Source organism: Crocodylus siamensis, chromosome 7, assembly GCF_052110815.1.
Source record: "Crocodylus siamensis isolate JL-2025a chromosome 7, ASM5211081v1, whole genome shotgun sequence".
Lineage (NCBI taxonomy): Eukaryota > Metazoa > Chordata > Crocodylia > Crocodylidae > Crocodylus > Crocodylus siamensis.
Window position 1 is genome coordinate 4,680,696 of NC_143401.1, and position 27,513 is coordinate 4,708,208.

Here is a 27,513-nt window from a genome sequence, read left to right on the forward strand (position 1 = left end):
TGCGAATGCATGTGAGTGCAGACTACGGAGCACCTGCTTGCTTGCCAACTCCCTGGTGAGACCTGGACGAAGTAGGAGCTCCCCGCGGCAATGGCAAGAGCTGTCACTTGTGCACGACTCTGGATGAGCATCTTGTTTATGACAAGGACACAAGAAGAAGAAGATGATCCAGGGTGTTAGGGGGCCCAGCAATGATGGTACTACCACAATGATCTAATATGATGGTTACCAACCTGTGGTCCAAGCTGTCACAGTACAAGAACCTGATAAGGGCACATCATCCGCATGGCTCGTGCATGAGGGGGTTTTTGAGGCCTGCAGCAGCCAGTTGGTCTCGCACACTCCAGGTACCACTAACCTCATGTGTCCCTCCACCCCAAAAAGCCAGCAGGAGCTATTCTAAAAGCTCTAGGGCATGTAGTTAATGGGAGGCTGCATCTATGGGACCCTTCCGTCTGAGAGCAGGTGGAGGGAAGGGCAAACTGGCATGCAGGTCTGGGTTTCTGGTTTGCAAGGGATGGATGGATGCCAGCTAGAGGTGATGCTAGCCAGAGGTAGGGTGAGTCCAGGAGCCGTCTTCTGGGAAGGGACTGCTGTGTACACGGACAATGAGGGAGCTCTCTGCTCCAGAGGAGTTGAAAGAGCCCCCACGCGTTTGTCCTGTAGCATTGGCTGCCAGCAGGACCCAGCCCAACATTTCTGATGGAGCTGGAGAAGCAAATGGATCAACCTAAATGAACAGCACCCTGCAGGCCCCTCTGGGAAGCTGTGAGTGTCACCCCACTGTTCCCCTGGGGAAGCGGAGGCCCTATTTGAATTAAAAAGGCCGTGGGTCTGGCCCACTGGAGATGCAGGGAGGTGAATGCACTTGCCGGGGTCATACAGTGAGCCAGTGGCGGAGTCGGGACTGCCCTGGCTGCCCCCTCACACCAGTGCTTGCTCCCATACGGTGCTTCTCCCTAGTGCCAGGAGCAGGGAGGGGGAGTGAAACCGAGCCCGAGAGACACCGCCAGCAGGGCCCTGCCTGCTCCAGACCCCTCTGGGACTGTCGCTGGGAGAGGAACCGCTCCGAGTACGGACCAGGAGGCCCTCTGTACTCGGGCCGTCCCCGACCGGCTTACGGGCCTCTCCTCCTGCTAGAGGGCAGTGGAAAATGCCGAGTGCAGGGAGCTCCGAGTCACCCTGGCAGCTCCCCGAGGCACCCTCCCACACTGCCTCTTCTGCCGCCCGCCTTTGTGGGAGTCAGCCAGCCGACGGCCCCCCAACCCCTGCAGCTCAGCTGCGCCCCTGGCCCGAGCAAGGAACCAGGGACATTTGTACAGCGTCGAGCACCGCCACGTCCCCGGTGCCGAACAGAGCTGCCGGAGGCTCCTGCAGCAGAAAAACCCGTGGCTCCCCAGCTGCTGCATTTTTCCTGCTCTGATGCCCCCCCTTTTCAACCTCCTTCCTCTTATCGTTCGCTCTCTTCTGCCCGCACGGCCGCTGCTCCCATGACATCACCTCATCCAGATAGTGATTGAGGGCCAGTTGCTAAGGAACCGTTGCACTATTAGCGTCTTAAAATGCTTTTGGTGCGGTAAGCAGGGCCTTGGCTCACTGTCCTCGGCTGGAGCACCGTGGGGAGGTGCCAGGATCCTAGCAAGGAACTTGAGGAGCGGGGATGCTAGGGCTGTCCGGACCCTTTCTTATTCGGTTCCTACAGTGGGCCTAGGCCTCTGCTGGCAGGGTACTGCAGACTTGCATCTGCCCTTGAAGCAGGGAAAGCTGGATGAGACCCAAAGCTGTGGCTACATGGCACCTTGCAGGCACTTGGTCACCAGCGCCTTGGCAGGGGCAGCAGCACCCATAGCAGCCCTAGTGTAGACGGGGTTCTGGCACCTTTCCCACTACGACACCCAGACCTAGATGGCACAGCAGTGACAGCACCTGTACCCCATACCCTGTCTGCACGAATGCTGGCCCTAGTGCTCAGCGTAGGGAAAAGGCCCTGAAATCATAGCTGACAAGCACCCTGAGATGGCAGGTGATGCCCAGGGCGGCGGGCAGGAGGGCGGCCGGCCTCTCTGGGCACCTGGCGTATCGTTGCCCAGGCTCCCGGGTCCCCAGCTGGTGCAGGCAGCCCCCGCAGTGCTGCCCACCGGCTCCGCAGTCGGCTCCTCCTGGCTTTCACTGCGATGGTTCCCTGGGCTGGGATGAGTTATACAATCCTCCCTCGCAAACAGGGGTTGGAAATTTGGTGGGCGAGACTTTAAAGCTCTGCTCCTGCCAGTCTCCAAGCCTGGGGGCGGGCTTCGTCGGAAGGGGTCCCGCAAACGCTAACGCGTGCGGCAACCCCTTGAAAAAGGCACTTCCTGACTGCGTTGCCCTGGGGCGGCGCCCGTGCCTGGGTCCTGGCCGGCCGCCCGGGATGCTCTTTAGAGGGGCAGTAACGTAAGCTGTGGATTGAAATACCTGCGGGGGTAGGGCAGAGCGGACTTCCCGCGGGGGCTGCCCGGGCGCCTGGGGCCTCGCTGCGCGCGGAGCGCCTTGCGAGGGGGCCCTAAAGCACACGCAGGGAGGACGTCCCTGGAGCTGCCGCTCAAGCCGGCGGCCGGGCGGCCCCGGAGCCCCAGCCCGGCGGCGGCGGGGGCCGGCTCCGGCACCGGCCGCCACGCACCCACGCGGCGTTTCGTCCAGTCCTAGTTGCTTGCCGGGATTTCGGCGGCGCTCGAGGGGCCGGGCAGGGCTCGTCCGGGCCCGGCGGGCGGGCCGCGCGTTGCCGGCGTCGTGGCGGAGGCGCGAGGCCGGCGCCCGCGGCTTGCGCCCGGCCTGGGGCTCCCGCCTGGGTCCCCGTCACAGCGGCGGCCTGTCCCCTCGGGCGACCCTGTGCTGCCCGGCTTGCGCCTCGGCGGGCGGCCCCAGCTCCGCGTTTCAGTGCCGGGAGGCCGCTGTCCGGCGGGCCGGGAGCCGGGGCCAGGGCCCCCGGAGGTGGGGGGCGGGGCGGCCACAGCGTGCTCGGCGCTGCGCTGCGGACGAGCCCGCGCCCCCGCCCCCGCGCGCGGGGCGGCCCGCCGGGGGCCGGATAAAGCGGGGCGGGCGGGGGCGGGGCCTGCGGAGCAGCGAGCGGCCGAGCCGGCGCGGGGCCCATGGAGCCGGCGGGCGCCGGGGCCGGGCGCGGGGGCCCGGCGCCGGAGGGGCCCCGCGAGGAGGCGGCCCGCCCCGCGCCCCGCGCCCCGAGCCCCAGGAGGAAACCCAAATCCGTAAGCGCCCCCGGCGGAGCGGGCTGCCGCGGGTCAGAGCGGCCGCCAGACCCCCCCGGCCCCGGCCCCGGCCCCGGCCCCGGGCGGCTGCCGGGCAGCCCCGCGCAGGCCTCCGCCCGCCGGCGGCTGGGGCCGACCATCTCCTCCTCCCGCGCGGGGAGCCTGAGGCGGGAGTGCTTGAAGTGCCCTGCCCGCGATCTGGCAGGAAGCAGTGGCGGAGCGGAGACCTCACTGCAGCTCCCGCCCGCGTGCCCTCCCTCCGCCGGGGCTGAGTCTGCCGGGGGCTCTGCCCCGGGGCCGTAGGGGCGCGTGCCGGGCACCCGCAGCCGTGCAGGGAGTCTCCCAGCAGCGCTGTAGTGCTCGCCTGGCTGGCCCACCCCGCCGGGCAGCTGTTTCAGCCCGTGACAAATGCAGCAAGGCATCTCTGTGCCTTATTTATAATGTGTTTGGGAAGCCCATAAACATCCCAGTCATCTCCCCCGACTTTAACCCGATCCCGCGCCGGGGGGCCCAGGGCACTCTCTTGTCCATCTGAGAAATGGGTCCAGTAGCGGGCAGCCCGTGTCTCCCAGTCTGGCTCTCTTGGGCGAGCTGGGACCTGCCTTCAGCTCTGGGAGGCCTTCAAGGGAGGGTTGTCTTCGTGCCCGCCGGTGCCGGGATGACTTTGCTCCCATGTTCCCCTGCCTTTGTTACCTGGAAATCACGTCCCCGGTCGGCATCCAAGCTGGCAGCTAGGATTTCTGGGACCTGGGCACTGATCCCTAGACGGCTGTTTAGGAATTGTATCCACAGGAACATGACTATAACGGGCAGAGGCTGGATTGGCGGAGCTTCGTCTCTTGAATTCATTCAGGACATCGGGAAGGGAGGCATAGCCCTGGAGTCCCACCGCAGCCTCGAGCGCTGTGGTCAGCGAGTGGCTTGCTTCCAGGGCTTTAAGGAGCAAGGGGCCAGCCGCAACGTTTGCGTCGGCAGAGCTTGGAGCCCGATGCTCCAGCAGGATGGGCGGCGGATGAAGCGGCTGACCTGAATATTAATTCCAAAATGCAGAATCCAGATCGACTTAGCTGAGCAAAGCCCCCCAGCTGCTTCCCAAACACGCCTCTGATGACAAGCTTGAACAGACCTTGACTAACCTTGGATGTCGCTGTGGGGATAAACAGTGTTTCTTCTGGCCCGTGCAGTTTCCTGGCTTTGTGCGCTCCCCCCACAGTGAAGGGCGGGGGGGCAGGCGAGGGTGGGCCGCCGTGCGGGGTCCTCGGTGCACGTCTGGCGATTAGGTTGCGGGCAGCGTGGACTCCTGGGTCCTGGTCCAGAGGGCTGCCTGGGCAATCGTTTCTGCTCTTCATGTCTCAGTTCTTTATTGGGTCGGGATACTAACCCCAGCCTGTCGATGGCGGAGACAGAGGAGGGGCCCAGCTCAGATTGCTATTTTAAAAACAAAATACTATTGAAGCTGGGTATTTTCATACACTGCTGATTATATGTAATGAGTAGGAATGGGAGTGGGGGGTGAAACTAAATCAAAATGACAGGGTAAAAGGGGAAATGTTTCGATGGGCCCAAAACAGAAGCTTTCATTTCAAAGGAAATCCCAACCGTGGGCCTTCTCGCTGGAACCAGAATGAGGAGGGTTTTTTAATATCACAATTTCCCACAGAAATTCTTGATCCAGCCAGCCCGGGTCTGAAGCTTCCTCCGTTCCTGCGTACGACTTTGCTCTAGGAGGTGCTGTAGGGGTTCAAAGTGTTATTTAGCAGGTGCGAACAACATCCAGTAAGTCAGACCTCCCCGGAGGGGAAACCAAAGTGGCGCTGCCCTGCCAGACAGAAGGCGGACTGCAGGCTGCCATGCTGGAGCTCCAGAAACGTAGGGCGGAAGCCAGCAGGGCTTCCACTTATTGCTGCATTTATTACCTCCTAAATTGCCTCCCAAGGGCTTTCACCTCGACCGGCAAAGAATGAACCTTGAGAGCTTTGTTCACAACTGCCCCAAACGCACCCGGCTGTGCAAGGTGCGTGCAACATGGAGAACCATTGGTGCATACTTGTGAAAACACACAGGAGACCGAGACTTCTCTGCGTCACGCCTTGCAAGGCTGCCGCGGCCACGCACATCTGTCCAGTCCAATGTGGAATAAGGGTTGAGACCAACAGCCCCGACCCAGTTTCATCTCGCAACAAGCTCTTGCCGGGTTGCAGCCGGAAGCCGCCCTTCCCGCTGTCCAGCACAAACTGGGAAATGGAAAGAAATATCCCATGGCACAAGCTGGTGTTTCGCTTCCCTGGCTAAATATAGTTTCATAGTTTCTAGGGTCGGAAGGGACCTGAGTAGATCATCTAGTCCGATGATCTCAGGCCTTTGAGGAGCTAAGACCTCTGCTAGCAAACTGGATTTGCTGCCACAGGCTAGTGATGGACTGGCCCATGAGTTATTAATATTGTAACTAATAGCCCAAGATGCCAAAGTTATTAATTAATACAGATTAGCGCTAAAAACTAGCCCGTGATGAGTTAATAACCAACCCCCGCTGCGTAAGCAGATCTAAAAATAGTGGATTTGCCACAATTCACTTGCCTAGACCAAGCCTAACAGTTGCGTCAGCGGTGCTATTGGCAATGCCGCACACGGCCAAACGAATTATGTATTTGTCCAGAGACGTTTTCCAAAGGAGCCTAAGGGAGTTAGACACCCTTTTTCCATTCGGATTCAAGAAGAAATGGGTGTCTAATCCTCTTTGGCTCCACTGACGGTTTTATCTGGGGTTAGTAGGTATTTGGCTAACCACCCAGAACCTTCTTGTTCGTTATGGATTGAAGAGGGTTGCAGTGTTAAGTCCAGGTCCTTGACCAAGGGCTAGAAGGGTTTCTCCCCTTTGAAGTTGGCACAGATGTGGTCCTCCTTCCTGTAATACAGAACCACTTCCAGTTTTTCAGTGCATCTCTCGCATGCAGGCACCAAACCAGCTGAGTGCTTGCTCAGAAACCCATTCAGTACGTCTCCAGTGCCAGTGTTTTTCCCTCGTGGCAGCGCACCATGCCTCTGCCCCAGATGAGGACTTCATCACAGGCAAGGTGGGATCGATTGCTCTTGGCTCCATTTGGGATTCCCTCCTGATTGTGGTCAGCCCAAGCGCTACAAAAACCAAACCACTTTGCTGTTGGGCATTGCATTCGATAACAAGTTTGCCTCCGCATCTGGCGATGCCTGGCCAGGCTGAATGCCTGTCGTTTGCTCTCGGAGGCAAGGCGCTGGAGCTGCGATGATGCGCTTGGATCTGTGTTGCCTTCTCTGCAGAAAGGCTGTGTCTTTATTCTACTTGTGAAGCGCCTCCAGCTTTACCGGGTCCTGGTCCGCACCTTGTGAAGTCTGTGCAAGGGCTCCTGTGGTCTTGACTAGGCTTTGGAGCAGGCCCTTTACAATTCACATTTATGAACGGTTGGGTTTTTTGGCTCCCTCTCACAATGCAGTGCTCAGTGTTTGGTATTTACCCAGAAACCGTTGCAACAGCAGTCTTGGACACGATGGGAAATGTAACCCAGGCATCGCAGAATGCACCGGTGCAATTGTGACTGTGACCTTATAGCCCCTTGGAACGCATCAAGGGGTTTTTATCCACGGAGACCGTGTAAGAGCACAACAGGCAGCTCACTGTACTTTTCGTGTCGTGTTCCTGCCATAATTTCCCAATCTGGCATACACGTTCTCAAGAGACGAAATTGTAACTGGTATAAGCATGTGCTCTTCAAGGTCTTTAACTGGGTTGCAGCCACTTAGACCGGGTCTTTATGTCACCTTTAGCATCAAAGGAGAATGGGTCCTGCCTGAAAGTAGGAGCTAGACCCCAACACATTCAATGCAATCTGCCTCCAGACTTATTTGTGGGGGGACCACAGGGGGAATCCGGACAAGTGCTGGGTGAGCCCCAAGCAGCCCCGCTAAAAGCGCAGGGAATGTGAATATCTCGGTTTAGCTAGGGCATGGGACCAAGGATGCTGACTCCAAGAGCCTCAGATCTGAGAAACCCCGGAAAGCACGACGCGGAAATGTCCAGCTCTGAAGGCACCGTGGGACAGAGCGCTCGCGGCTGACACGCTGGCTCGCTGCCGATGGCCTCCGAGCAGCATAGATTTGTGCACGACTCCCAGCGCACTCGGGTGCCCCCAGCTGAAGCGGAAGAAACCCATCCATGTGAAGCCGGCTTAGCCTGGGATGTGCTAGATGGGAGTGTACCTGGGGATGAGAAGGTGGCAAGGGTTCTGTTGTTTCTGGGGATAGGCCCCAAATCTCTAAACATGACTCCGGAACGGAGTGACTCGATTCTTGAAGATGGCCCCTCTTCCTGTTCGCTTGCGACATTTGCTAACGCCCCTTGGGGATGGAATCGGGCCTGTGTCCAGGGGAATGAGGATGGAAAACGTAAGATCTGACATGCAGAAGTTTCACGCTGCCCCCTCCCTCTCTGTTGTGCAGCCAAAGCCGGAGAACGCGATAACAATCGCTGTGTCGTCGCGGGCGCTGTTCCGTATGGAGGAGGAGCAGAAGATTTACAGCGAGAAAGGGGTGGAGGCGTATGTGAAATACCAGCTGGACCATGAGAACGAACCCTTCCTACCTGGTGCTGCCTTCGCCTTTGTCAAGGTAAGCTCCTTTTCTGCATCCCCAGCTCAGACCCCCGCCTTTCCAAGCTTCTTCACTTTCCAAGCAGGGCTTGCGGTGTGCTGGATAAAACCGGGGATGATCCCAGCATTAGAGCACTCTGCTTCATCACGTTCGTGCAGTGATCCTCAGCTAGGGTGCCCCAGAACCCAGGAGTGCCATGAGATCCTCTTAAGGGTGCCGCACAATATTAGCACTGCTAGGTGTGCGAACACCTACTGTTGATTCACAAGCTAAACCCAAGCAGGGATCCAGAGAGTCAAAAACACAGTTTGGACCCTGCTGTAGGCTTTCGGGGCTCTTTGCAACAGAAGACTTCCTCGAGTATTCATAGCCTGGAGTCTAACGGGGGGTGCCTTGAGTGTAGGACAGTTGAGAACCGTATTGACTGGAAGGGAGTTAATCTGAATTCACAATGGTGTCGCAGAGCAGAACTCAGCTCAAAGGAGACAGTGCACCTTTGCTGGGCAGGAAAGATCGGGGGATGTCTTGGGTAAGTAACAACAACAAATTAAGCATCAGATGCCCATCTTTTATGCTGGTGAAGTAGCATTTGCTAGAGCCGGGTCAATCTGGAATGATACCTTTACAGTTTTCTTCCTGAAACAGCCTCTACCACCAGGTCCTTTTGGATCGAAGGAAACATTTCATGTGGGGCCTTTTGAGACACTTAAACATATTTCGAAGTAAATCCCGGCAAATGTATTCTCCAAACATCCTTGCAAAATGAGAATTTAAAGTGTTTCCTTTTGAAGCTGACAAAGCAAAATGCTTTGACTTTCTCCAGAAAAAAATTAGATTTAGGAGCCCAGAGTGGTCTGATGTAGCACATGTTTAACATGTTTAACGATTTCTTTGCCTCTGTCTTCCTAAGTAGGGACCAGAACAGCCACCTCCCTGCTGGGCCCCCCTCGGGCCCCGGGGGAGGCACACCTGGGCCACGGGTTAGCGAGGATTTAGTTAGGGAGCTTCTGGAGGGGTTGGACGTATTCAAGTCAGCCGGCCCGGGTGATCTCCACCCTAGAGTTCTAAAGGAACTGGCCAAGGTCATTGCAAGTCCCCTGGCACGGCTTTACGAGCACTCGTGGTGCTCTGGTGAGGTACCAGAGGACTGGAAGAGGCCAATGTGGTCCCCGTCTTTAAAAAAAAGCAGGAAGGAGGACCCGGGAAACTATAGGCCGGTTAGTCTTACCTCGATCCTAGGCAAGCTGTTCGAGAAAATTATGCTGTCACACATGCAGGAGGGTCCAGCAGGGGACTGCATGCTCAGGGGCAACCAACACGGGTTCATCAGTGGCAGGTCCTGTCAGACCAACCTGGTGGCCTTTTACGATCAGATCACCAGATCATTAGACGCAGGGGTAGCAGTGGACATCGTCTTCCTGGACTTCCGGAAGGCTTTCGACACTGTCTCTCACCCCGTTCTCATTAAGAAACTGGGGGGCTGTGGTGTCGACACCCACACAGTCAAATGGGTCGCCAACTGGCTGGAGGGCTGCACCCAGAGGGTGGTAGTGGACGGGTCATTGTCGACCTGGAGGGACGTGGGCAGTGGGGTCCCCCAGGGCTCGGTCCTCGGGCCCGCACTGTTCAACATCTTCATCAGTGATTTGGACGAGCGGGTAAAAAGCACCCTGTTCACATTTGCTGATGACACTAAGATGTGGGGGGACGTGGGCACACTGGAAGGAAGCAATAGGCTACAATCAGACCTAGACAGGTTACAAGGGTGGGCGGACGAGAATAGGATGGGTTTCAACACAGACAAGTGCAAGGTGATGCACCTCGGGAGGAACAACCGGCACCATACCTACAGGTTGGGGAACTCCCCTCTTGTCAGCACGGAGGCGGAAAGGGTCTGGGGGTCATCACTGACTCCAAGATGAACATGGGCCGGCAGTGTGGGGACGCGGTCAGGAAGGCCACCCGCACCTCGTCATGCATCCACAGATGCATCTCGAGCAGGTCCAGGGGGGTGATCCTCCCCCTCTATGCGGCACTGGTCAGGCCGCAGCTGGAGTACTGCGTCCAGCTCTGGGCGCCGCACTTCAAGAGGGATGTGGACAGCGTGGAGAGGGTCCGGAGGGGGCCACTCGCATGATCGGGGGCAGCAGGGCAGGCCCTACGAGGAGAGGCGATGGGACCTGAACCTGTTCAGCCTCCACAAGAGAAGGCTGAGGGGGGATCTTGTGGCCTGTTATAAACTAGTCAGGGGGGATCAGCAGGCAGTGGGGAAGTCACTGCTCCCCCGAGCACCGCCAGGAGTGACCAGGAATAACGGTCACAAGCTGGCAGAGGGCAGATTTAGGCTAGATATCAGGAGGTACAACTTCACGGTCAGGGCGGCTAGGGTCTGGACCCAACTTCCAAGAGAAGTGGTGCTGGCTCCTACCCTGGGGGTGTTTAAGAGGCGGTTTGATGCACATCTTGCTGGGGTCGTTTGACCCCAGTACTCTTTCCTGCCATGGGAGGGGGTCGGACTAGATGATCTGCTCAGGTCCCTTCCGACCCTAGAAACTATGAAACTATATTTCCATATAGCTTTAGTTGACCCAAATCTGCATTTTTTTAGCAAATAAAATGGGAATTGTCTCTTGGCTCTGAGGGGTGGGTGGCTGGATTGCTAGCTTACCTGTGCCTTCCCTTGGTGGCGCAGGCACTAGAAGCTGTCAACACGCAGCTGCGAGAGCTGTATCCTGAGAGTGAAGAACTCTTTGATATCGTCCTAATGACCAATAACCATGCCCAGGTTGGGGTGCGTCTGATCAACAGCATCAATCATTATGGTAAGCATGGAACAGCCCTGCCCCTGAGAGAGAGCCCCTGAAATAACCTTGGTTAGTGCATTTTGGGGGAGCAACTGCAATGGGAACGAAGCTGGAGGGAAAAGCTGTCTCGCTTCACTCAGTTTCCAAAGTCCTGTGGTTTGGACTTAAAACATTATAGGTCAAACCGCCCAGTTTGTTAAGGCTTCCAAGAAACTGGGAATCCGGGTTCTAGTTCTTTAAACAGCTTGGCCACATCATTCCCATCTTGGTCCATCTCTTTTTGGGCCCAAGCCAGAACCAGTAGGGCAGGCCGTGGGTACTGGGATAGTCAGATCCAGGTCAAACACCTTGGCATTGCTTTCTTGTTTCAGACTCCAAGTCCCTCTGAGGAGGTTTAGACGCATTCAAACCAGCTTTGGGGTTTGCTCTGTCCAGGGGTAGAACCGAGTTCTCAGTATGGATGACCCCAGAAACCAAAGGAGAGGCCGGCCTTTGCTCCATGCTTTGATGCGTTCTCACGGCAGGGAAGGGGCCTCTCCCACCAGACCTGCCTCGAGTCCCAGCACGGAAGAGCCAGGACCACGTCCTCCTGAGCACAGCCTCAGCCTCCTCCCGCCCGCCCTGCCCCAGTCCCTGCGCTGGCTGCTGGGGCCCATGGAGCGGGGAGCCCGTTCTCGGTGCTCCCTGTCCCGGGAGCCGACTCCTGGTGCCGTACCTGGGCCAGGGGCTTGTTCTCATATGTCTTCTCATGCTCAAAAAACATGTTGAGGGTGGTGAAGCACCGCAGCAATAATTAGAGCGCCTAAGTTTTACTTTGCATTTTGTCAGTGGATCCCAAAGCACTTTCCCAAAGCTTTGGGATCCCCCCACTATACAGGTGGGCAAACCGAGGTCCTGGAAGTACAAGCAACATGCGCAAGGCCGGCCAGGGGCTGACTGGGAAGAGATCTCCCTTCTGTTGAGTCCCAGGCCGTTGCTGTAGCCCTGGGCCTCTCTCCATGATGCTCCTGCATCAGGATCCTCTGCGTGCTTGGGGTTTTCTTGCATCTGGGTGCAGGAGGTTTAGCAAGAGGGTAGTACTAGGGAATCCCTCTAAAGGAGCTACCAACTGCTGCCAGGTGTTGGGAAATGCCGGGCAGTAGCCACCAGCTAGCAGGCAACATGTCCTGGCAGCATTGTTGTGCACCAGCGTCTGTAGGGTGGGGCTGGTCCGGGCCCCACCTTTCATGTAATCCTGCTGCTCCAGGCTGATTTGCCATCTCTTCCCGCTGGCCTGATGCCAGGGGGCGCGGAGGGGAGGAGCCCCCCAGCTGCACGGTTGATTCGGTGCCTCTGTCCTCTTCAGATCTGTTCATCGAGAGGTTCTGCATGACGGGAGGCAACAGCCCCATTTGCTACCTGAAGGCCTATCACACCGACCTGTACCTCTCGTCCGACTGCGAGAAAGTGAGTGAGGCCATTGAAGAGGGTGAGTCTCACGGTCCCGCTCTGGGCGGTAGAGGGAGGAGCGCGCAGCCCACAGCTGGTTGAACTAGAGCAGCCGGGTGAAGAATAGCGACTCCGATATCCCCCTCCACAGGGGCTGCGCGTGGCGGGGGGGACGTGGATGTCCCGGCTGGGGGCTAGTCGCTTTGCTCTGCCTCTGTGCCATTATGACGTTGTGTCGCCGTGGCTGTGCTTTGCGGTGGGAAGGTTGCAGTGGGAGACTGGGTTATGGGGAGATGCTGCCTGACGCCTCCCCTACCCCTTTCCCAAAGGGATTGCCGCTGCCACCATTTTCAACCCCAGCAAAGACGTGATGGTGCCGGAGAACCAGCTGCGGGTGGCATTCGATGGGGACGCTGTGCTGTTCTCGGACGAGTCGGAGCAGATTGTGAAGGCCCACGGCCTCGACATGTTTTTTGAGCACGAGAAGACGTACGAGAACAAGCCCCTGGCCCAGGTACGGCACCAGGAGTCGGCTCCCGGGACAGGGAGCACCGAGAACGGGCTCCCGGCTCCATGGGCCCCAGCAGCCAGCACAGGGACTGGGGCAGGGCGGGCGGGAGGAGGCTGAGGCTGTGCTCAGGAGGATGTGGTCCTGGCTCTTCCGTGCTGGGACTCGAGGCAGGTCTGGTGGGAGAGGCCCCTTCCCTGCCGTGAGAACGGATCGAAGCATGGAGCCAAGGATAGACATGATGGTGTTGGTGAATGGCTGTTTCTCTCTGCTTCACCAGGGCCCCCTGAAAGGTTTTCTGGAAGCCCTGGGGAAGCTGCAGAAGAAGTTTTACTCCAAGGGGCTGAGGCTGGAGTGTCCGATCCGCACCTACCTCGTCACCGCCAGGAGCGCAGCCAGCTCGGGGGCCCGCGCCCTAAAGACTCTCCGCAGCTGGGGACTAGAAACAGATGAAGCCCTCTTCCTGGCCGGGGCCCCCAAAGGCCCCCTGCTAGAGAAGATCCGCCCTCACATCTTCTTCGATGACCAGATGTTCCACGTGGAGGGGGCTCAGGAGATGGGCACCGTCGCAGCCCACGTCCCCTATGGCATCGCACAGAAACACAGGCGGATGGCAGAAAAGAAGCAAGCCAAGGACATCGAGTGACGGGGCCGGCGAACTGCAGTGGACATGCTCACTGGCCGTCACTGGCCAGTCCGCTACGCGTCGATGTGTGCAATGACCCGAGTGTCCTCTGTGATTAATAGTGAAGCTACTGAAGTGGCAGGTGCCATGTCTGGAGGGAGGAGAGGGGGTCGAATGAAAAGCTCCCTTTGGCCTTTATGTCTTGCACTTTACTGATGATTTGTCCCTCTAGCCCAGCATCGACCTCCGTATTAGTCAGGGTCTACACATGGCACCCCCAGCATCTCAAGCTTGGCTCCTTTGCCAGCTCCTTGGCCACTGCCCCACCTCCGTGCCATCATCTCTGCTGCTATGCCTCAGGGTCAGCCTATGCCCAAGCCCAGCCTGCCTGCCCCTCCTTTGCTTTGGGGGACCCAGAGGTGGAGGGGGGGAAGACCCGAGGAGCTCCCCATTGATTCCTGCACCGAGTGCGCAGCCATATAAGATTCTGCATCTCTCATTGTCCTTCACTGCTGCCGTTTTCTCAACTTGAGTAGTAGTACCAAGTGAAGAATGGAAACAAGGAGGAAAAAATAACCTCATAAAAACAATAATAGAGGACACAAGTCCGATTCCTACTCAAAGTTTGGCCCAAATTTTCACATTTGGGTTCCGCAGCTAAGTGTCTTATATGGAGGTGCTCTCTTGTGAGCTTAGGTGTCTTGATTGGGGCATCCAAAGCTGAGGCAAGTAAAATGAAAAGCCACTTCTGAAAATGTGGTTTCTGTGTTGGTGGGAAGGAAGCTAAAGATCATGTGCAAGTTGGGTAATGGTCCTGAGAGATAACTAAGCCAAATTATCTTGAAGTCAGTGCAGCTGCTTCAGCAAGGAACTCGAGCCTGGGCCTTTCATCAGGTGAAAACTGGATCTTTTTTCATTCAAACTAAGCCCTGTCTACAGCTGGTAATTCTTCTCTGGTCAGTGCATCAAGCCTATTATGTCTCCCAAGATAGAGGCTTCTGGTACAGGATGGGAAAGATTCACATCTCCAATTAATTTCATAGATTTCATAGACTTTAGGGCTGGAAGGGACCTAGGGAGATCATCGAGTCCAGCCCCCTGCCCAAAGGGCAGGAAGTCAGCTGGGGTCATAGGATCCCAGCAAGATAAGCATCCAATTTACTCTTGAAGGTGTTCAATGTAGGTGCTTGAACCACCTCCGCTGGCAGACTGTTCCAGACCTTGGGGGCTCGGACAGGAAAGAAATTCTTCCTTATGTCCAGCCTGAAACGGTCTTGCAGGAGTTTGTGACCGTAAATTAACAGTGCTGTTGTCCTCTCAAATGGCATTTGACAAAGTAGGTTGTTGCCTACAAAAGATTGTGTCTTTGAACCAGTTAGTCTCTAAGGGTATATATACACACGTACTAACTTTCTGACAGTCAAGCTGACTTAACTTTTTAAAGTTGACTTCACTGTCAGAGCGTACACACGTATGTGCAGCAGTCAACTTAAATGTGGCACTAGATAATACACCTCTGAGGTGCATTATTTGGAGTCGCATTAGTTAAGTTGACTTGGCTTCCACTATGTCAACCAGTTCTATGTGTGTACGCTCCAGCATGACTTAACTATGGGTGCATCTACATGTCACCAGGCTTTAGTACTTCCTTTTGGAAATACTAAAGCACAGTGCAGTATGGGTGGTTACTGTACCGTGTGTGTGGTGCACAGTTAGTTTTTGCCACTATGCCTCCATAGCAGCATGCTATAACCAGGGAGTGCACAGCTACCGCAGCGTAGCTGGCAGTTATATCTATATCTATATCAGTTATAGATTGCTACATCGCTGTAGCATGCTGTACAACAACGTAGCATGTCACTGTGTTCCCACTAGTTAGTTAAGTTGGCTTAGTTAAGCCACCTTCTTTTAAGTTGACTTAATATGTGTGTACACACCCTAAGAGGGTGCCCTGGCCTGCCTTCTGCCTAATTCTTTCCAGCTAACACAGATTACCACCTGTATGTTTTAAGATTAATTAACAGAAAAATCCATTTGAAGGCTATTCCAGAAGCAGCAGAAGGCTAACTCTTACAACTCTGATTACATGATGGACCAGACTGAAGGGAATGATCAGGTTAAGCATAATCTACCCCTTGTGTTGTGTTATGATTAAGGTGGCACAAATGTGATTTCTATAGTTAAAGCTGCCCACCATTATAAGACTGGGTTTCCAATTGCTTGTAACTGCCAAATGTGAACTACTTGGGCTAAAATTTCCCATGCCATGTGCTTGCTGCTGACTAATTATTCCTTGCTTTTCTTTTTTACCTTCTTTGAGAAGGAGTGAAGTGCCAGCTGAAAGAGTTCAGCTATACCTGAGAAAGAGGTTAGGGTGATGATTATTATATTTCAACTAAAATAATATTGAAAACCTGGTGAAATCTTCACCATGGATCTAGTTGGTTTGCTCCCATGCACTGAATTCTGCTTGGAGAAGGAAAAGATGAACAATTTTCACTTTTTTTTTTTTAAACTTGGTTTGTTGCACTTTAAGCTTCTCTACCTTGCACTGTTTGGGTTGCAAACACTTTAAAGGAAAGCTGTAAATCCAAAGTGTGGGGGAAACCCCTTTTAAGACATTGATTATCAAGTTTTTGGCTTTTTTTAATGCAAAAAACAGATGTTGGGGTCCATGCAGTCTACCAGAGACCCTTTCAACAGATGTCTTGAGCTACAACTATGGCTTCCATATAAACCTTTCCAAGGTGTTTCATGCAGGTTGGCACTGATGGACCACTTGGAAATGCTCCTGGTGCATCTCACAAGTAGTCTAAATCAGTACCGGTTCCTCCCCATAGAAGATGTCCTTGTAACAGGAACAAAGATCGGATCCATGGTTGAAATCTCGTGAAATTGTATCTGTCTGTACCTATCAGCTGTCAAAATACACGTGTGCGACTGAACGTGGATGTGTGTGAGAGCACCTGGAATACAGTTTTGTAAGCAGCTGGTTGTGTGGGGCTGCATAAAGACATAGATGCCCATGATCTATCGTGTACATGTGTGGGTACGTGGATATGAGGGTGTAAAAGAGCATGTTTCAAACTAGCCCTTCATGCTGGAGAGAGTTTGCCACTTCTGACATGGTGTAACAGGGATTGAGCTGTCAGGGGGGAAGCCTCCGTTCTGCGGCACTTTAGCTCCCGGAGAGCAAATGTGCAGCAGCGCTGGGTAGCTGAAGGGCAGAGCGTGCACAGTGCCAGCACTGTGTCCATCTGGGAACTGCCTGACTCACTCCATTTCCATTTTGTTTCCAACCCTTAAGACCAGAAAATAGGACCTGGAACAAGCTCACCAGGCAGCTCCAGCTTTGCCTTTTATTTCATTTGCTTCCACTATGAAGCTGTAGCTCCATAGCTTGTCCCCTGTTTCCAGTGCTTGTTGTGAGTGGGCAGCCAGGACACTCCCCAGAAAATGCAGGACTTTGAGGAACAATGCCCAGAGAAGCTCTAACCCCCACTCTTTACATGGCTTTGGTGGGATTTTGGACTGTTGTCATGTGTGACTGTTGCAATATTTATTCCTATTGCTCCGCAAGGTGTTTTTCATGTCACGTTGGCTGGCTGAAGTGGCTTTCACTGCTGTTGCAACTTGCCTGTGCTACACCTGCCAGCTCCTGAGCCAGGATGGATGTTCAACCCTGCCAGAAGCCAGCAATCCCCCCGCAACAGATCTGCAAGACTTGCTGTCCCATCTTGCCACCTTTCTGATGGCCTGGTGGCTTGCTTCCTGCACCAGCTTGGCAGGAAGACAGTCCTGGCTGTTATCGCATTGCTGTGGGGTTCCACGTATGTGTCTTCATGTGGTTTTATTTGTGAATGAGCTGATGCTTTCGTGGAAATGATCATGGATGTTTATGTGTAATAAACTGCATCTGGTTCCACCTAGCCTTGCCTGTTGGAGTGCTCAGTGCTGCAGGGCAGGTGTGATCAGCACAAAAGGATTTAATCCTCTGCTTAGGCCCCCACAGGTGTTTTGGTGAGTGAGGAAGGGGAGTTGGGGATTGCAGGGCCAATCAAACACTTAACAGGGGTTTGGGACCTTGCTAAAAAGAGCTGCCTCTGAGTTGGAGAAGACTTTGAAAAGCAGGACCTCCCCGGGCAGTGGCTGGAGGAGTGCTGCAGCAAGCCAGATGGCTTCTGGAACTAGTCTTCTGGTATAACCAGGACTCTGGATAAAACTAGCCCTTGGCAGGAGGCTTCTGTTAACCCGATCCCCATCCAGCCAGGAGGTGGGAAGCACAAAATAGGGGGGAAAAAAAGCCTTTTTGGAAGGAGATTTATTGCTGTTGAACCCCCTGATCTATCTAAATAGGCAGAGTGCAACTCTCGAGCTGGCTGAGTGCTAGTGACTCCTCCCCTCCAGATAAATAAGAGTTGATGGGTTCAGAAGGGAAAACCAATTCTTCAGGCCCCACCAAATATAGGAAAAGAATGCTCCTCGGGCCAAGCGCGGCAGCTCTGCCATTGGCTTGGATCAGGCTCAGTTGCATGGGAGATTAACAGAGTAATCTCGTGTGTGTGTGTGTGTGCATGTGCGTGTGTGTGTGTGTGTGTGTGTGTGTTTTGATTTGGCCTCTTGAAAGAGTCCATCCCAAATGCCGCGCAGTGTTAGAGCTGGCATCTGGCTGCAGAATTAAGCTGCGTCACCCGCTGGCAGCAGCAACAAGCTAGATAGAGTCGCTCCCTGCCATCAGCTAAGCCTCCAGTGCTGGCATCTGCATGGTGTGGATGGCACCCTCCGACATGCATGCACAGCCCCACCGGCTCCAGGGTGTGGGTCCATTACTGGGCTCAGAAGCAAACTGATATAACCGAGTGCTAAGTGCCAGCCTCTGCTGGTCCAGGGTTTGTTGTTGCTGAGGATGAATTGTTATTCAGCTGCCACTTGCTCACGTTGCTGTAGATCCTCAGGCTTTGCGGAGAGGGAGGGATTTGCACGCGGCATGTTTTAAATGGGGCTACAGAGAAGTAAAAGGTGGAGGCGGAGCGGAGTCAGCGATTGTTCTGCCTGTCACGTATTGTCAGCACACATGTTGGTGAAGTAATCAACAGCTGGGAATATTAACAGGCTAACCAAGCCTGGGATTTAATGCCAAGATTTTGGTGAGGCCTGTGCATGAATAATAATAGTAATAACCCTGGTGAACGGCAGAGTTGGGAGGGTAATGTGGGCCAAAGCATAGGGCTAGGCATTTGATCCCCTGTGCTCTATACCTGATTCAGCCGTGGATGACTTGTGTCCCTTGACCCATCTTTTCTGCCAGCCAAGAGGATCTCAAATGGGGAGTGCAGGGATGTCCTGCTGAGAGGCGGACTGAGCCTGTAAAGCAGAGCTGCTGACGGCAGCTCCGTGAGTTGCAATGAATTGGTTGGATTGTTGTAGGGCCCCTGGGGCGTGCTTGGCACGGTACGGACACGCAACACTGCCCCTACCCCCAAAGTCAGTAACAGAGCCTGCATCTTCACGCACAACCGGCTGCCTCCTGTTCTGATCTACCCCAGGGCAATGCAGCACCCTGAAGCACAATGAATCCATGTGAAAGGCTGAGCCACCCATGTCCAAGCTAAGGAATGCACCCTTTTTTTAGGGGCCTGCCAGCACAAGCATCCCAAATCTCAATGGGAAAGTCTAGGTAGCACAGTGCGGTGCTGAGCAGAGATGCCTGGTGTTAGGTATGAATGTGCTGGCTTGCACACCTGAGTCTCTATACGGTGCAGAGATGGCAAAGCAGGCCTGGAGCCAGGGGCAGTATTCCCATGTTAGCATGGCACCGGGTCTGGGCTGATAGGTTGAAAACCAAGAGAAGGCAAATAGAAACAGGGCATAGTTGTCTTTTCTGTGTGCTGAGGGAGTGGGCTCTGGCACTTGATCTCAGCCCTGGCAGGGCTGCTGCCAGCATCCACGCAGCCTGGCCATCTCATTCCTTTGATGCCGCTATTTATAGCAGTGCTTGCTGATATGCCTGTCACTGGAGCCCAAAATGGTTCTGCCGTGGGAGGCTGGACTCAGCCGGCCCTGCTGGAGGGAGCCACTGAAGAAGGAGGCAAGTGCAAAATGGCTCTTGGTGCAGCTAATGCAGGAAATTGCTTTCTCCTTTGCCAAGAGCCAGCTCAGTGCTGGGTCCGTTCCAAGGAGGATTCATTACCGTTGTACAATTCCCTGCCCCAACTCTCACTGGGGAGAGAGCTAATGGATGGAAGAAACCCACAAGTCTCTCACCCTTGGGGCTTGCAAAATTTGGCCCAGTTTGATCACAAGCAATCAGTATAGGTGACCTCATGCTAATCTGCTTGGCCAGGATAGATCGTGTTCAGCATGGAGAGAGATATAACCCTTTAGTTACTGGGCTAAAGTAAAGCACATGGCAAAGCATGGCTAGTATTTCTGTCCCTGTACCCTCTGTTTTGATTTAGGTCAGTGCTATTAAGCAGGCACCCTGCCTGATGTTGCATCACCAGCACGGGCTGCTCCTTACAGGCTTAGAGACGGGAGACTGTACAGCAGTGAGTGTACTTGTGTTAGAAATATTATTAAAAATGCATTATCAATAGCTGTTAGCTCCCATCAATAGTGTTGTCCTCTGAATAAGCACGGCTGCCAGCCCTCCTTGTCTCCTTAATGAGAGAGGGAAGGGGGGTTGGAAACTGAAGGAAAAACTCCAAGAGCTCTTTGTACTAAGGTATCACTCTCTCTTTGTTCTGCAAATTTACTATCTCTTTGTTACACTAAATCACACTTTCTTTCATGGCTCCCACATTCTTAGGCTAAGATAAGAATAATTGCAATCTTAGCCTTGAAGTTAAACCCTTCATAACCTCGAGTGCTTTCTGGGCAAGCGCAATAACCTAATACATATTAAGCCTATCTGCCCCGCATACTTAAGTAGTTAATTATAATACACATGGGATGCATGATCTGACGTATTCACATGCATGTTTGTATGAACCGGAAATGAGTTGTAAGAGTTCCTGCTTCTGTACACGTGCCAGAAGAGAGGGGATAAAAGCCTGCTAATGATTGTGCCGGGGGGGGGGCAGAGGGTTTTGATCTTTTGTCTTCTCTCTCTGACCCTATTTGCAAATATATACCCTTTTGTATCACCAACAATGTGTGCCTGAAGGATCATTAATATTCATTGAGCCTCCAAAGAAACGAACCGAGAGAGAGTTTTTTTACCTCACTTGTGTCGCAGGGCATCATAAAGCCAGGTAGTGCAGGTGTCTGCAGAGGAAAATACCTAATTAAGGCAATTGGTGGGCCTCAGTTTGGGCCTGCAGTGTGGCAAGTGTCTGGCTAAGCCACCCTGCCTTAAGGGCAGTCAGAGAGCCGCCTTTTCAAAGTAAGAGGAAGGGAGCATACAGACAAGCGTGTGTCTGGGAGAAGGGTAATAGATGAGATGAATAATAATGAATGAGATGAATAGAAAACTCCTTTTAGGCAGGGGGCTTCTTCATGCTTTGGACAGAGACTCGTGCCCAGACCTCTGAAGATCTCCGACCGGATGCAGAGAAGCCTGCCTGATTCCTGGCAAGGGACAGGACGTTTCCTTTAAAGTCATGGATGGGGGGCTGTCATCTGAAACCCATTAAGTCATCAGGGCAAAGAGTTTTCTGCACCCTGGTGTTGCATGACTGCTCCAGTGAAAGGTGTCTTCCTGGGGCGTGATCTGCACTTAATATAATTGTGCTGGCCCGGCTCTGTCAGTTAGGTGTATAAGAAAAATCACCTCTGATCAGCATAGCCACACCGGCTTAAACTCTAATGTAGTGGCAGGCATCCCCGCAAAAAATCGCCTGGCAGGGATAGCTTATTTTTTTGGTTTAATCTATAACAGCAGAAGAACCATTGCCAGTTGAAGCTGTGTCTCTGCTCTGGAGGGGTTTCCGCATCTCTATCAGCAGATCCTTTCAAGTAGAAGAAAAGCTGGTGCCAGGCTTCAGTCTGGGATTTATAGCTTTCTTCTGAATCCCCAGCATTTCTTAATGGATGGTTTCTTTTGATCCTTGTGCTGATGGGAGTCAGGAAATTATTCCAGCAGCCACTCGGGAGCGCAAGTGAGCCTTGAGATTGGTACAGAAAAGCACCCTGACTTAACAGTCTAACTGGAAATAAGCTCTGACATCAAAAAGGGAACTGCAAAAGTGCTGAGAACAATCCTGGCTGGCGCTGATGCTTCCCTTTTCCCTTCCCCGCCTTTCTTCTAGCTACTCTCCTGACCCTCTCTTCTTGAGCATCCTCCTATGCCACAGCAACAAACGGATCTGTAGTTCACTACCAGTAGTGAGCTATGGGTGCTGCTCTTATAGTTCAGGGTCAGCTCCCGAAGGACTGACTGTGCTAGCTGGGATTACCTTGACACGTAGCTGGTGGGAGTTCAGTTTCTGTGCGTGCATACTGTAAAGCTGCCCAAATAAATGGGGAATTTATTTCCACTCCCTTTGCGATTGCTTACCATAAGTTTTCCAGGCAACGAATTCACTGGCAGGGCTGTTCATGGAAGCAGTACATTAAGTGTGAAGGTTAGAGGATATTTGGGGAAACGCATTCTGACTTTTAAGTGCAGATACCAGTGTTGGGGAATTAGGCCCATCGAGGCAGGGACTGCAGACTAGTGAGGCAGCCTTTAAAAAAAACAACTTCAGGAAGGCAGCAGTCAGATTATAGGTTAAGAAGCATTCAGATAAATTGTACAGAGAAGAATTTTAAATGACGTATAAATTAGGGGAACTGTTAAGCTGATTTCTTCCTGGGCATAAGCTAGCTATGCTGAACTAGCCTACTGCTTGTGAAGAAATGAATGTGTCCATCTAATCATGCACGGATCTATGATCACCACCCATACAGATCTACTTCACACTTACATAAATCTCATGCCAAGCCTCTATTGTGGGCACTCAGCATTTCAAGCATATGAGTTAGATGTTGTTTTCCTGCTCAATTTTATTTCTAGTTGCTGTTTTGCAGATTCACAGAAGCTGAGGGCCGGAGGGGACCTCGTGAGATCGTCGGGTCCAGCCGCCCTGCTCTGGGCAGGAAAGACGGCTGGGGTCAAATCACCCCGGCCAGGTGTGCGTCCAGCCTCCTTTTGGAGATGTCTGCGCCACCCCGCTGGGAGTCTAGTCCAGAGTGGTCACTCGAACTGTAAAGAAGTTTTCCCTTATATCCAGCCTGAAACCTCCTTCTAGGAGTTTACAACTGTTGCTCCTGGTCATCCCCTGGGGCGTTTGGTGAGTAGCTGTTCGCTTCGCCCCTGATGCTCTCCCCTGATATATTTGCAAGCTGCCACCAAACCACCCCAAAGTCTTCTCTTGTCTAGGCTGAACAGTCCTCCTCGCATGGCTTGCTCTTCAGGCCTGTAATCATAGACCTGAAGAGCGAGCCATATGGGAAAAGGCTGAGGGTTTTGTTGTATTTATTTTTATTAGTGTGTCTGTGTTGGAGACATTAATATTGCTGTGTAATTTTATGGGCTTAAGTGGAGCCGGCTTCTCCCCACTCCCAGCAGAGTTCATTATAAATAGAATTACTCCTTGCAGGTCGCGGCGAGTGAGCTAGCGGGGCGCTTTCATTCCACTTCCGTATATAGTTTCGCTGTGTCCAAATTCCTGTGTCTAGCAAGCCGATCTGGGTGCCTAACAGAACATTTGTGCACGTCCTCCTGAGGTTGCTGCCAGGGCTGTGCCGTAAGAAAGCCACCAGGAGGCAGGGAGCCTGGCACATCTCCGCTTCGTCCCCTCCTCGCTCCTGCGGCGGGGTTTCTGCTGTCACTCAAGGAGGTGAATAGCAGGGGAGGAATGCGAGACGGAGGAGGGCGGTGGGAAAGGCGCAAGCTTGTTTCTGCGGTTCACACGGGCGGTTTCTCAGCCCCCGCCGTGGAGAACAGCCCCAAAGCAGACCCCAAAAGCCGAGTTGCTCCAGAGCGGACCCGCTCCCAACGGAGGAGTCCTCCCTTCTCTCCCTTGGCACTGGGCGCGTGCGCTTGTGGAGCAGGGCAGCCACCACGGCCATGGGGGCACGCTGGGGGGCTGCGACTGCCTCGGTGACAAGTGCCCGCACGTGGACAAGGGCAGCGTCCGCAGCGTGGCACGGGTGGGACGGCGGGAAGGTCACCTTAGTGTGGGCTTTTGCCTGCGGTGCCATTGCAACGGGTTGCCCCAGCCATAGGCTCTGGCACGCCATGCTACGAAGAAGCAATGGGTTCCACCGGGCGCCGTACAGAGACGGGGGAGCTTCTGAGTGGAGACGGGGTGGCCGCCTCGCCAGCTCGGCTCTGGCCCGCTGGGCACTGGCAATGGGGGGAGTCGCTCTCCATGCTTGTGCTGGGGCCCCGTTTGGCACCGGGAACCTTTTCCTGCCTGTTTATAAATAGCCCTCATTTCCTCCACGGCGCTGTCAGCCCAGGTGCGGCTGGGAATGATTACCAGATTTTTGCAGCGCCTCGCTGAGTGTGGGAACCGGGAGGAAAAGCTGGAGCGAGTCCCTCTTTCATCTCCCTCCTCCCCCCATGGCTGCCAAGCCTGGTTTCCCTTTGAATCCTTTAGTTTGTGCCAAATGAGGGAGAAAACACGCGCGCACGCGCACACGCACACGCATACTCGCACACACGCGCAAGAATGCATCCAGAGACCTGGCTTCACTCGAGCTCGGGGAGATGGGCGAGGAGGAGGCCAGCACCCAGTAGAAAGGCGCGGAGAAAACAAACAGGGAAGCGGCATTATCGCTGCGCCTCCGTTCCCGACAAAGGCCCGGCTTGCGAGGGGCCCCCGAAAGAGTCCCCTGCAGCCCGGCGGACGGGGAGGAGGGAGACGAGTGGTGTCCTGAAACCCCCCGGTGCTGAGAAGCAATGAAAGAGCAGTGGCGTCTGGGGGAAGCCAGGGCTCTGTTTCATCCTTGTGTGGGGACATTGTGCCCGGACAGACGCCCTTGTGTCGGGCCCGTCTGTCAGCACAAAGGCGGCAGGGCTGCTGGCACGGACCGGGGCTGGGGGGAAAGGCTTTTCTTTGGAGTTTCGGAAAGACGGGTTTTTGACTTGCTGCCGACTTTATCCCAGCAAATTAATAATTTCCTCCTCGCGGGAACAATGTGGGCCTGTGTGCATCTCGGTGTCCCCTGCTCCCCCCCTTCGTGACACACACACAGGGTCCTGCTCTTCTCACAGCGAACTTCCTCTGTGCCTCTCCTTCAGCTGGGTCTCCAGCTGCACACAACTGTCCAGCTCAGCCCAGCTGTGACGGCTGCCACCTCTGGAGAGTCCCGGAGGGGAGAGTATTGGAACGGATGATGCATGGGGCAGAGCGGGGCCAGGACGGCCATTTGAGCAGCTGAGAGGGGAACATCCGAGCCCAGGAAGGAGGTTTCAGGTCGGGAACGATCTGGCCGAGGTCTCCGTTTAGCACTAAAGCTAGCCGATGGGCAATCACAGATGCCCAGTGGGTACGTGGGCCACACACAACTGCATGCTGGTATAGACAAGTGTGTACAAGCATGCGAGCCTATGCAGGTTGCTTGCCAACGCAAACCTTCATATCATTACATAGCTGTGCACACGGTCATGTATATGTGTTACATGCTTTAAACACTCGGACGCCCCCAGACTTGCGGCTGCACACTCAGCGGTACAGATCCTTGTGCACTTGCACACATGTACATGCAAGCATACACTGAGTTTAGATGCACATGCATGTCCTTGCAGCCGCTTTCAGATGTGCTTGCAGCTGTGTACGGGCTGATGCCCAATCCCACGCCACCCTGCACATACCGTCACCCGGTCATGAGCCCACACTTGGAGGTCTCTGTGTGCCTGCAGGGCCTCAGCTCCCTCCCAAGAGGACATGCCAAGCCAGGGGCTCTCATGGGAAGTCCATTCCTCTGACAGCATTGTATTTGTTCCATATGTATACACCAGGGTGGTGCCACAGGTGGGCAATTGTTCCAGCTGACAGCCTGAAATGCAAAGAAACAAGATTTAACTTCCTGCTATTCAACTCGAGAAAGTAGCCGTTTATCACCAGCCACTGGTCGCTGGCAGAAAAGAGACCCACCCATCAAGCTTCATTCTGGATAAACTCTCCTTTGGAGCTGTAACGATAGAGCTGGTTACAGGGACACTGCTAGAAGGAAGCTCACAGCGCTGGGACGGATGTGTAAATTCACCCAGCTGCAGCTGCTGTTGGTTTGGGAGGTAACGGGTGCAGAGGTGGGTGCTGTGTTCGAGTACGTGCCTGCCTGGCCTGCCACGCTTGGAGGGCAGACAGGTCTTTGCACATCTGTGATCTTTCCGAAGCGTGAAGCCATCCCGCTTAGAGCAGCCGCGAGCCCCCCAGCCTGGAAAGCATCAGCGTCGTGCCAGGGCGGGGGCAGCCTCTTTGGGGACGGGCTGCATTGTTCGCAAAGCCCCGCACGCCGAAGCTTCGTGGGGTCACAGCTCTCCCTCGGGACCGGGCGCAGGACGTTACAGCCGGGTCAGCGGAAACGCCTCGCATCGAATAAGAGCAGGCTCGAGTCTGCCCCAACCCCAGCCCGACCCCTGACCCCTGACCCCTGGGCCTCTTTGGCAAAGGGGCCGTGTCTATGGAGACCCTCCCCTTGGGCAAACCCGGCGTGTTGCTGGGAGTATCCGAGTGGGTCCGCATGGCCGCGCCATCCCTGGGCTTGCCTCTTCCACCCAGCCCCGGTGCCTTCGGGAGGCCGGCGTGTCTGGGCCGCTAGCTGCTACTTTGGCTTGCGTTATTAAAGATTTACTCCCTGGAAGGAGGGAAGGGGCTCTTTGACCACGTGTGGCCTCTGCGGGGATCTGGCTAACGGGGGAATGCGTCAGCTCCATCGCCGCGTCCTAATCGCAGCCTGGCTGCAAACGAGGATCCCTCGGCACAAAGCAGCAGCAGAGATGGGCGGGGGGCTGTCGCGAGCCCCCTTCCGTATCGCCCGGGGAGCCTCTCCTCCCTCCCCTCCCTTCCCCCGGTCCCGCAGCTGTTTCCTAGAGTTTCCAAATTTTTGCCCTTTGAAATCACTCCATGTTGGTCCCACAACAAACACAGCTGAGGCTCCCCATTAAGTGTAAGAGAAGCTGGTGTTTTCAGGCCGCTGGGGGGGAGGAGGCTGCCGGAGGGGTGGCGGTGAGGGGCCGTCTGGAAAATATTAATTGGAAGTGGGGCGTGGACCCTGCCATCTCATTCCTTGCCGGCCAGGCCGCGGGTGTCGCGGGGAGCGTCCGCCAGGAGGGACGTGCTGCTGGGAATGCAAAGGCATGCAGGTCCCTGTCGCTGGGAGTGACTTCTCCCCCGCAGCCATCTCTGATAACAAAACCTGTTCCCGCCTCTCCCAGCCCTGGCTTTGGGCCCAGGGGAAGGCTGTTCCTGCCGGCCCCGGGGAAACTTCGCAGCCTGCTCTCCCAGCACACACCAGAAGAAAAACGCCCAGCCTCACCGGGTCCCGGCCATAGCGGCTTTGCTCGGGACCCCTCCAACCGCCTCTGCTCCTTTTTCCTTAATCTCATCTCTCGGAGCCCCAGCCAAGCCCTTGGGTAGCAGCCCTGATCCGGCGGCTCCTCTTCCTGCAAAACTGAAGTTTATTCCCTACCTCTGGGGACTCTTTACCATCTTCTACCAGCTGTACGTTCCCCAGAGCCTGACTTCAAACGGCGACCGGACGTACGCTTCGCTGGGGTCCTCTGACCTCAGCAGTCTTTCCTGCCTTGAGCGGGGGGCTGGGGCTGATGATCTCTGGGGTCCCTGCCAGCCCTGAACTTCTATGACTTTGGTCCCGAAAGCTTCCAGAAAAGGACAGTTTTCTTGCGATTTCCCAGTTGGTCTAATAAAAGGGATCATTTTGGAGAGTCCTGGTTCCTTTGAGTGTCCCCTTCCTGGCCGTGCTTGGGTGCTGTGATGACTTTACAACACTGAACACGTTCATTGAGGACCTTGCGCCAATGAAGTTTCTTTTAAAGCAGTGGTGGGCAATTATCTCGGGTGGGGGGCTGCGTACTGAGTTTTAGCAAGCCCTTGAGGGCAGCCGGGGGCAGATAAATATCAATTTTCTACATTTTTTAGGGGCCCCATGGGCCAGATAGAATGGCCTAGTGGGCTACATCCGGCCCATGGGCTGCATTTTGCCCATGCCTGTTTTAAAGGGGTCCTTTCATGCTGCTCTGAATCCTCCTTTTTTCCCAACAGTGGTACCCTGCTCCTGAGATTTTCTTCCAGGCTGGCTGCAGCTATCGAATGTGCTATATACAAATACATT

The 27,513-nt window shown here is 54.6% G+C and overlaps 1 protein-coding gene and 1 long non-coding RNA gene across 3 annotated transcripts; one reads left to right on the plus strand and one right to left on the minus strand.

Moving 5' to 3' along the window:
• The first annotated feature begins 2,305 nt into the window (after positions 1-2,305).
• Positions 2,306-17,156, plus strand: NT5C1A (5'-nucleotidase, cytosolic IA). 2 transcript variants are annotated; one of them, XM_090056688.1, is made up of 6 exons: positions 2,306-2,430; positions 7,713-7,880; positions 10,555-10,684; positions 12,012-12,134; positions 12,424-12,608; positions 12,883-17,156. In XM_090056688.1, exons 2-6 carry the CDS (start codon positions 7,767-7,769, stop codon positions 13,246-13,248), a joined length of 918 nt encoding a protein of 305 aa, XP_089912814.1. In that variant the 5' UTR covers positions 2,306-2,430; positions 7,713-7,766; the 3' UTR covers positions 13,249-17,156. The 2 variants fall into 2 exon arrangements, with proteins under 2 accessions (XP_089912814.1, XP_089912813.1); XM_090056687.1 differs by lacking the exon at positions 2,306-2,430 and adding an exon at positions 3,005-3,239.
• A 3,772-nt stretch (positions 17,157-20,928) lies between these two features.
• LOC149859363 (uncharacterized) lies at positions 20,929-27,070 on the minus strand. Its single transcript, XR_016443547.1, has 3 exons — positions 26,851-27,070; positions 25,031-25,215; positions 20,929-21,332 (listed from the first exon to the last, which is right to left on the minus strand). It is a non-coding gene; the product is annotated as an uncharacterized LOC149859363 (long non-coding RNA).
• Between the last annotated feature and the right edge of the window lie 443 nt (positions 27,071-27,513).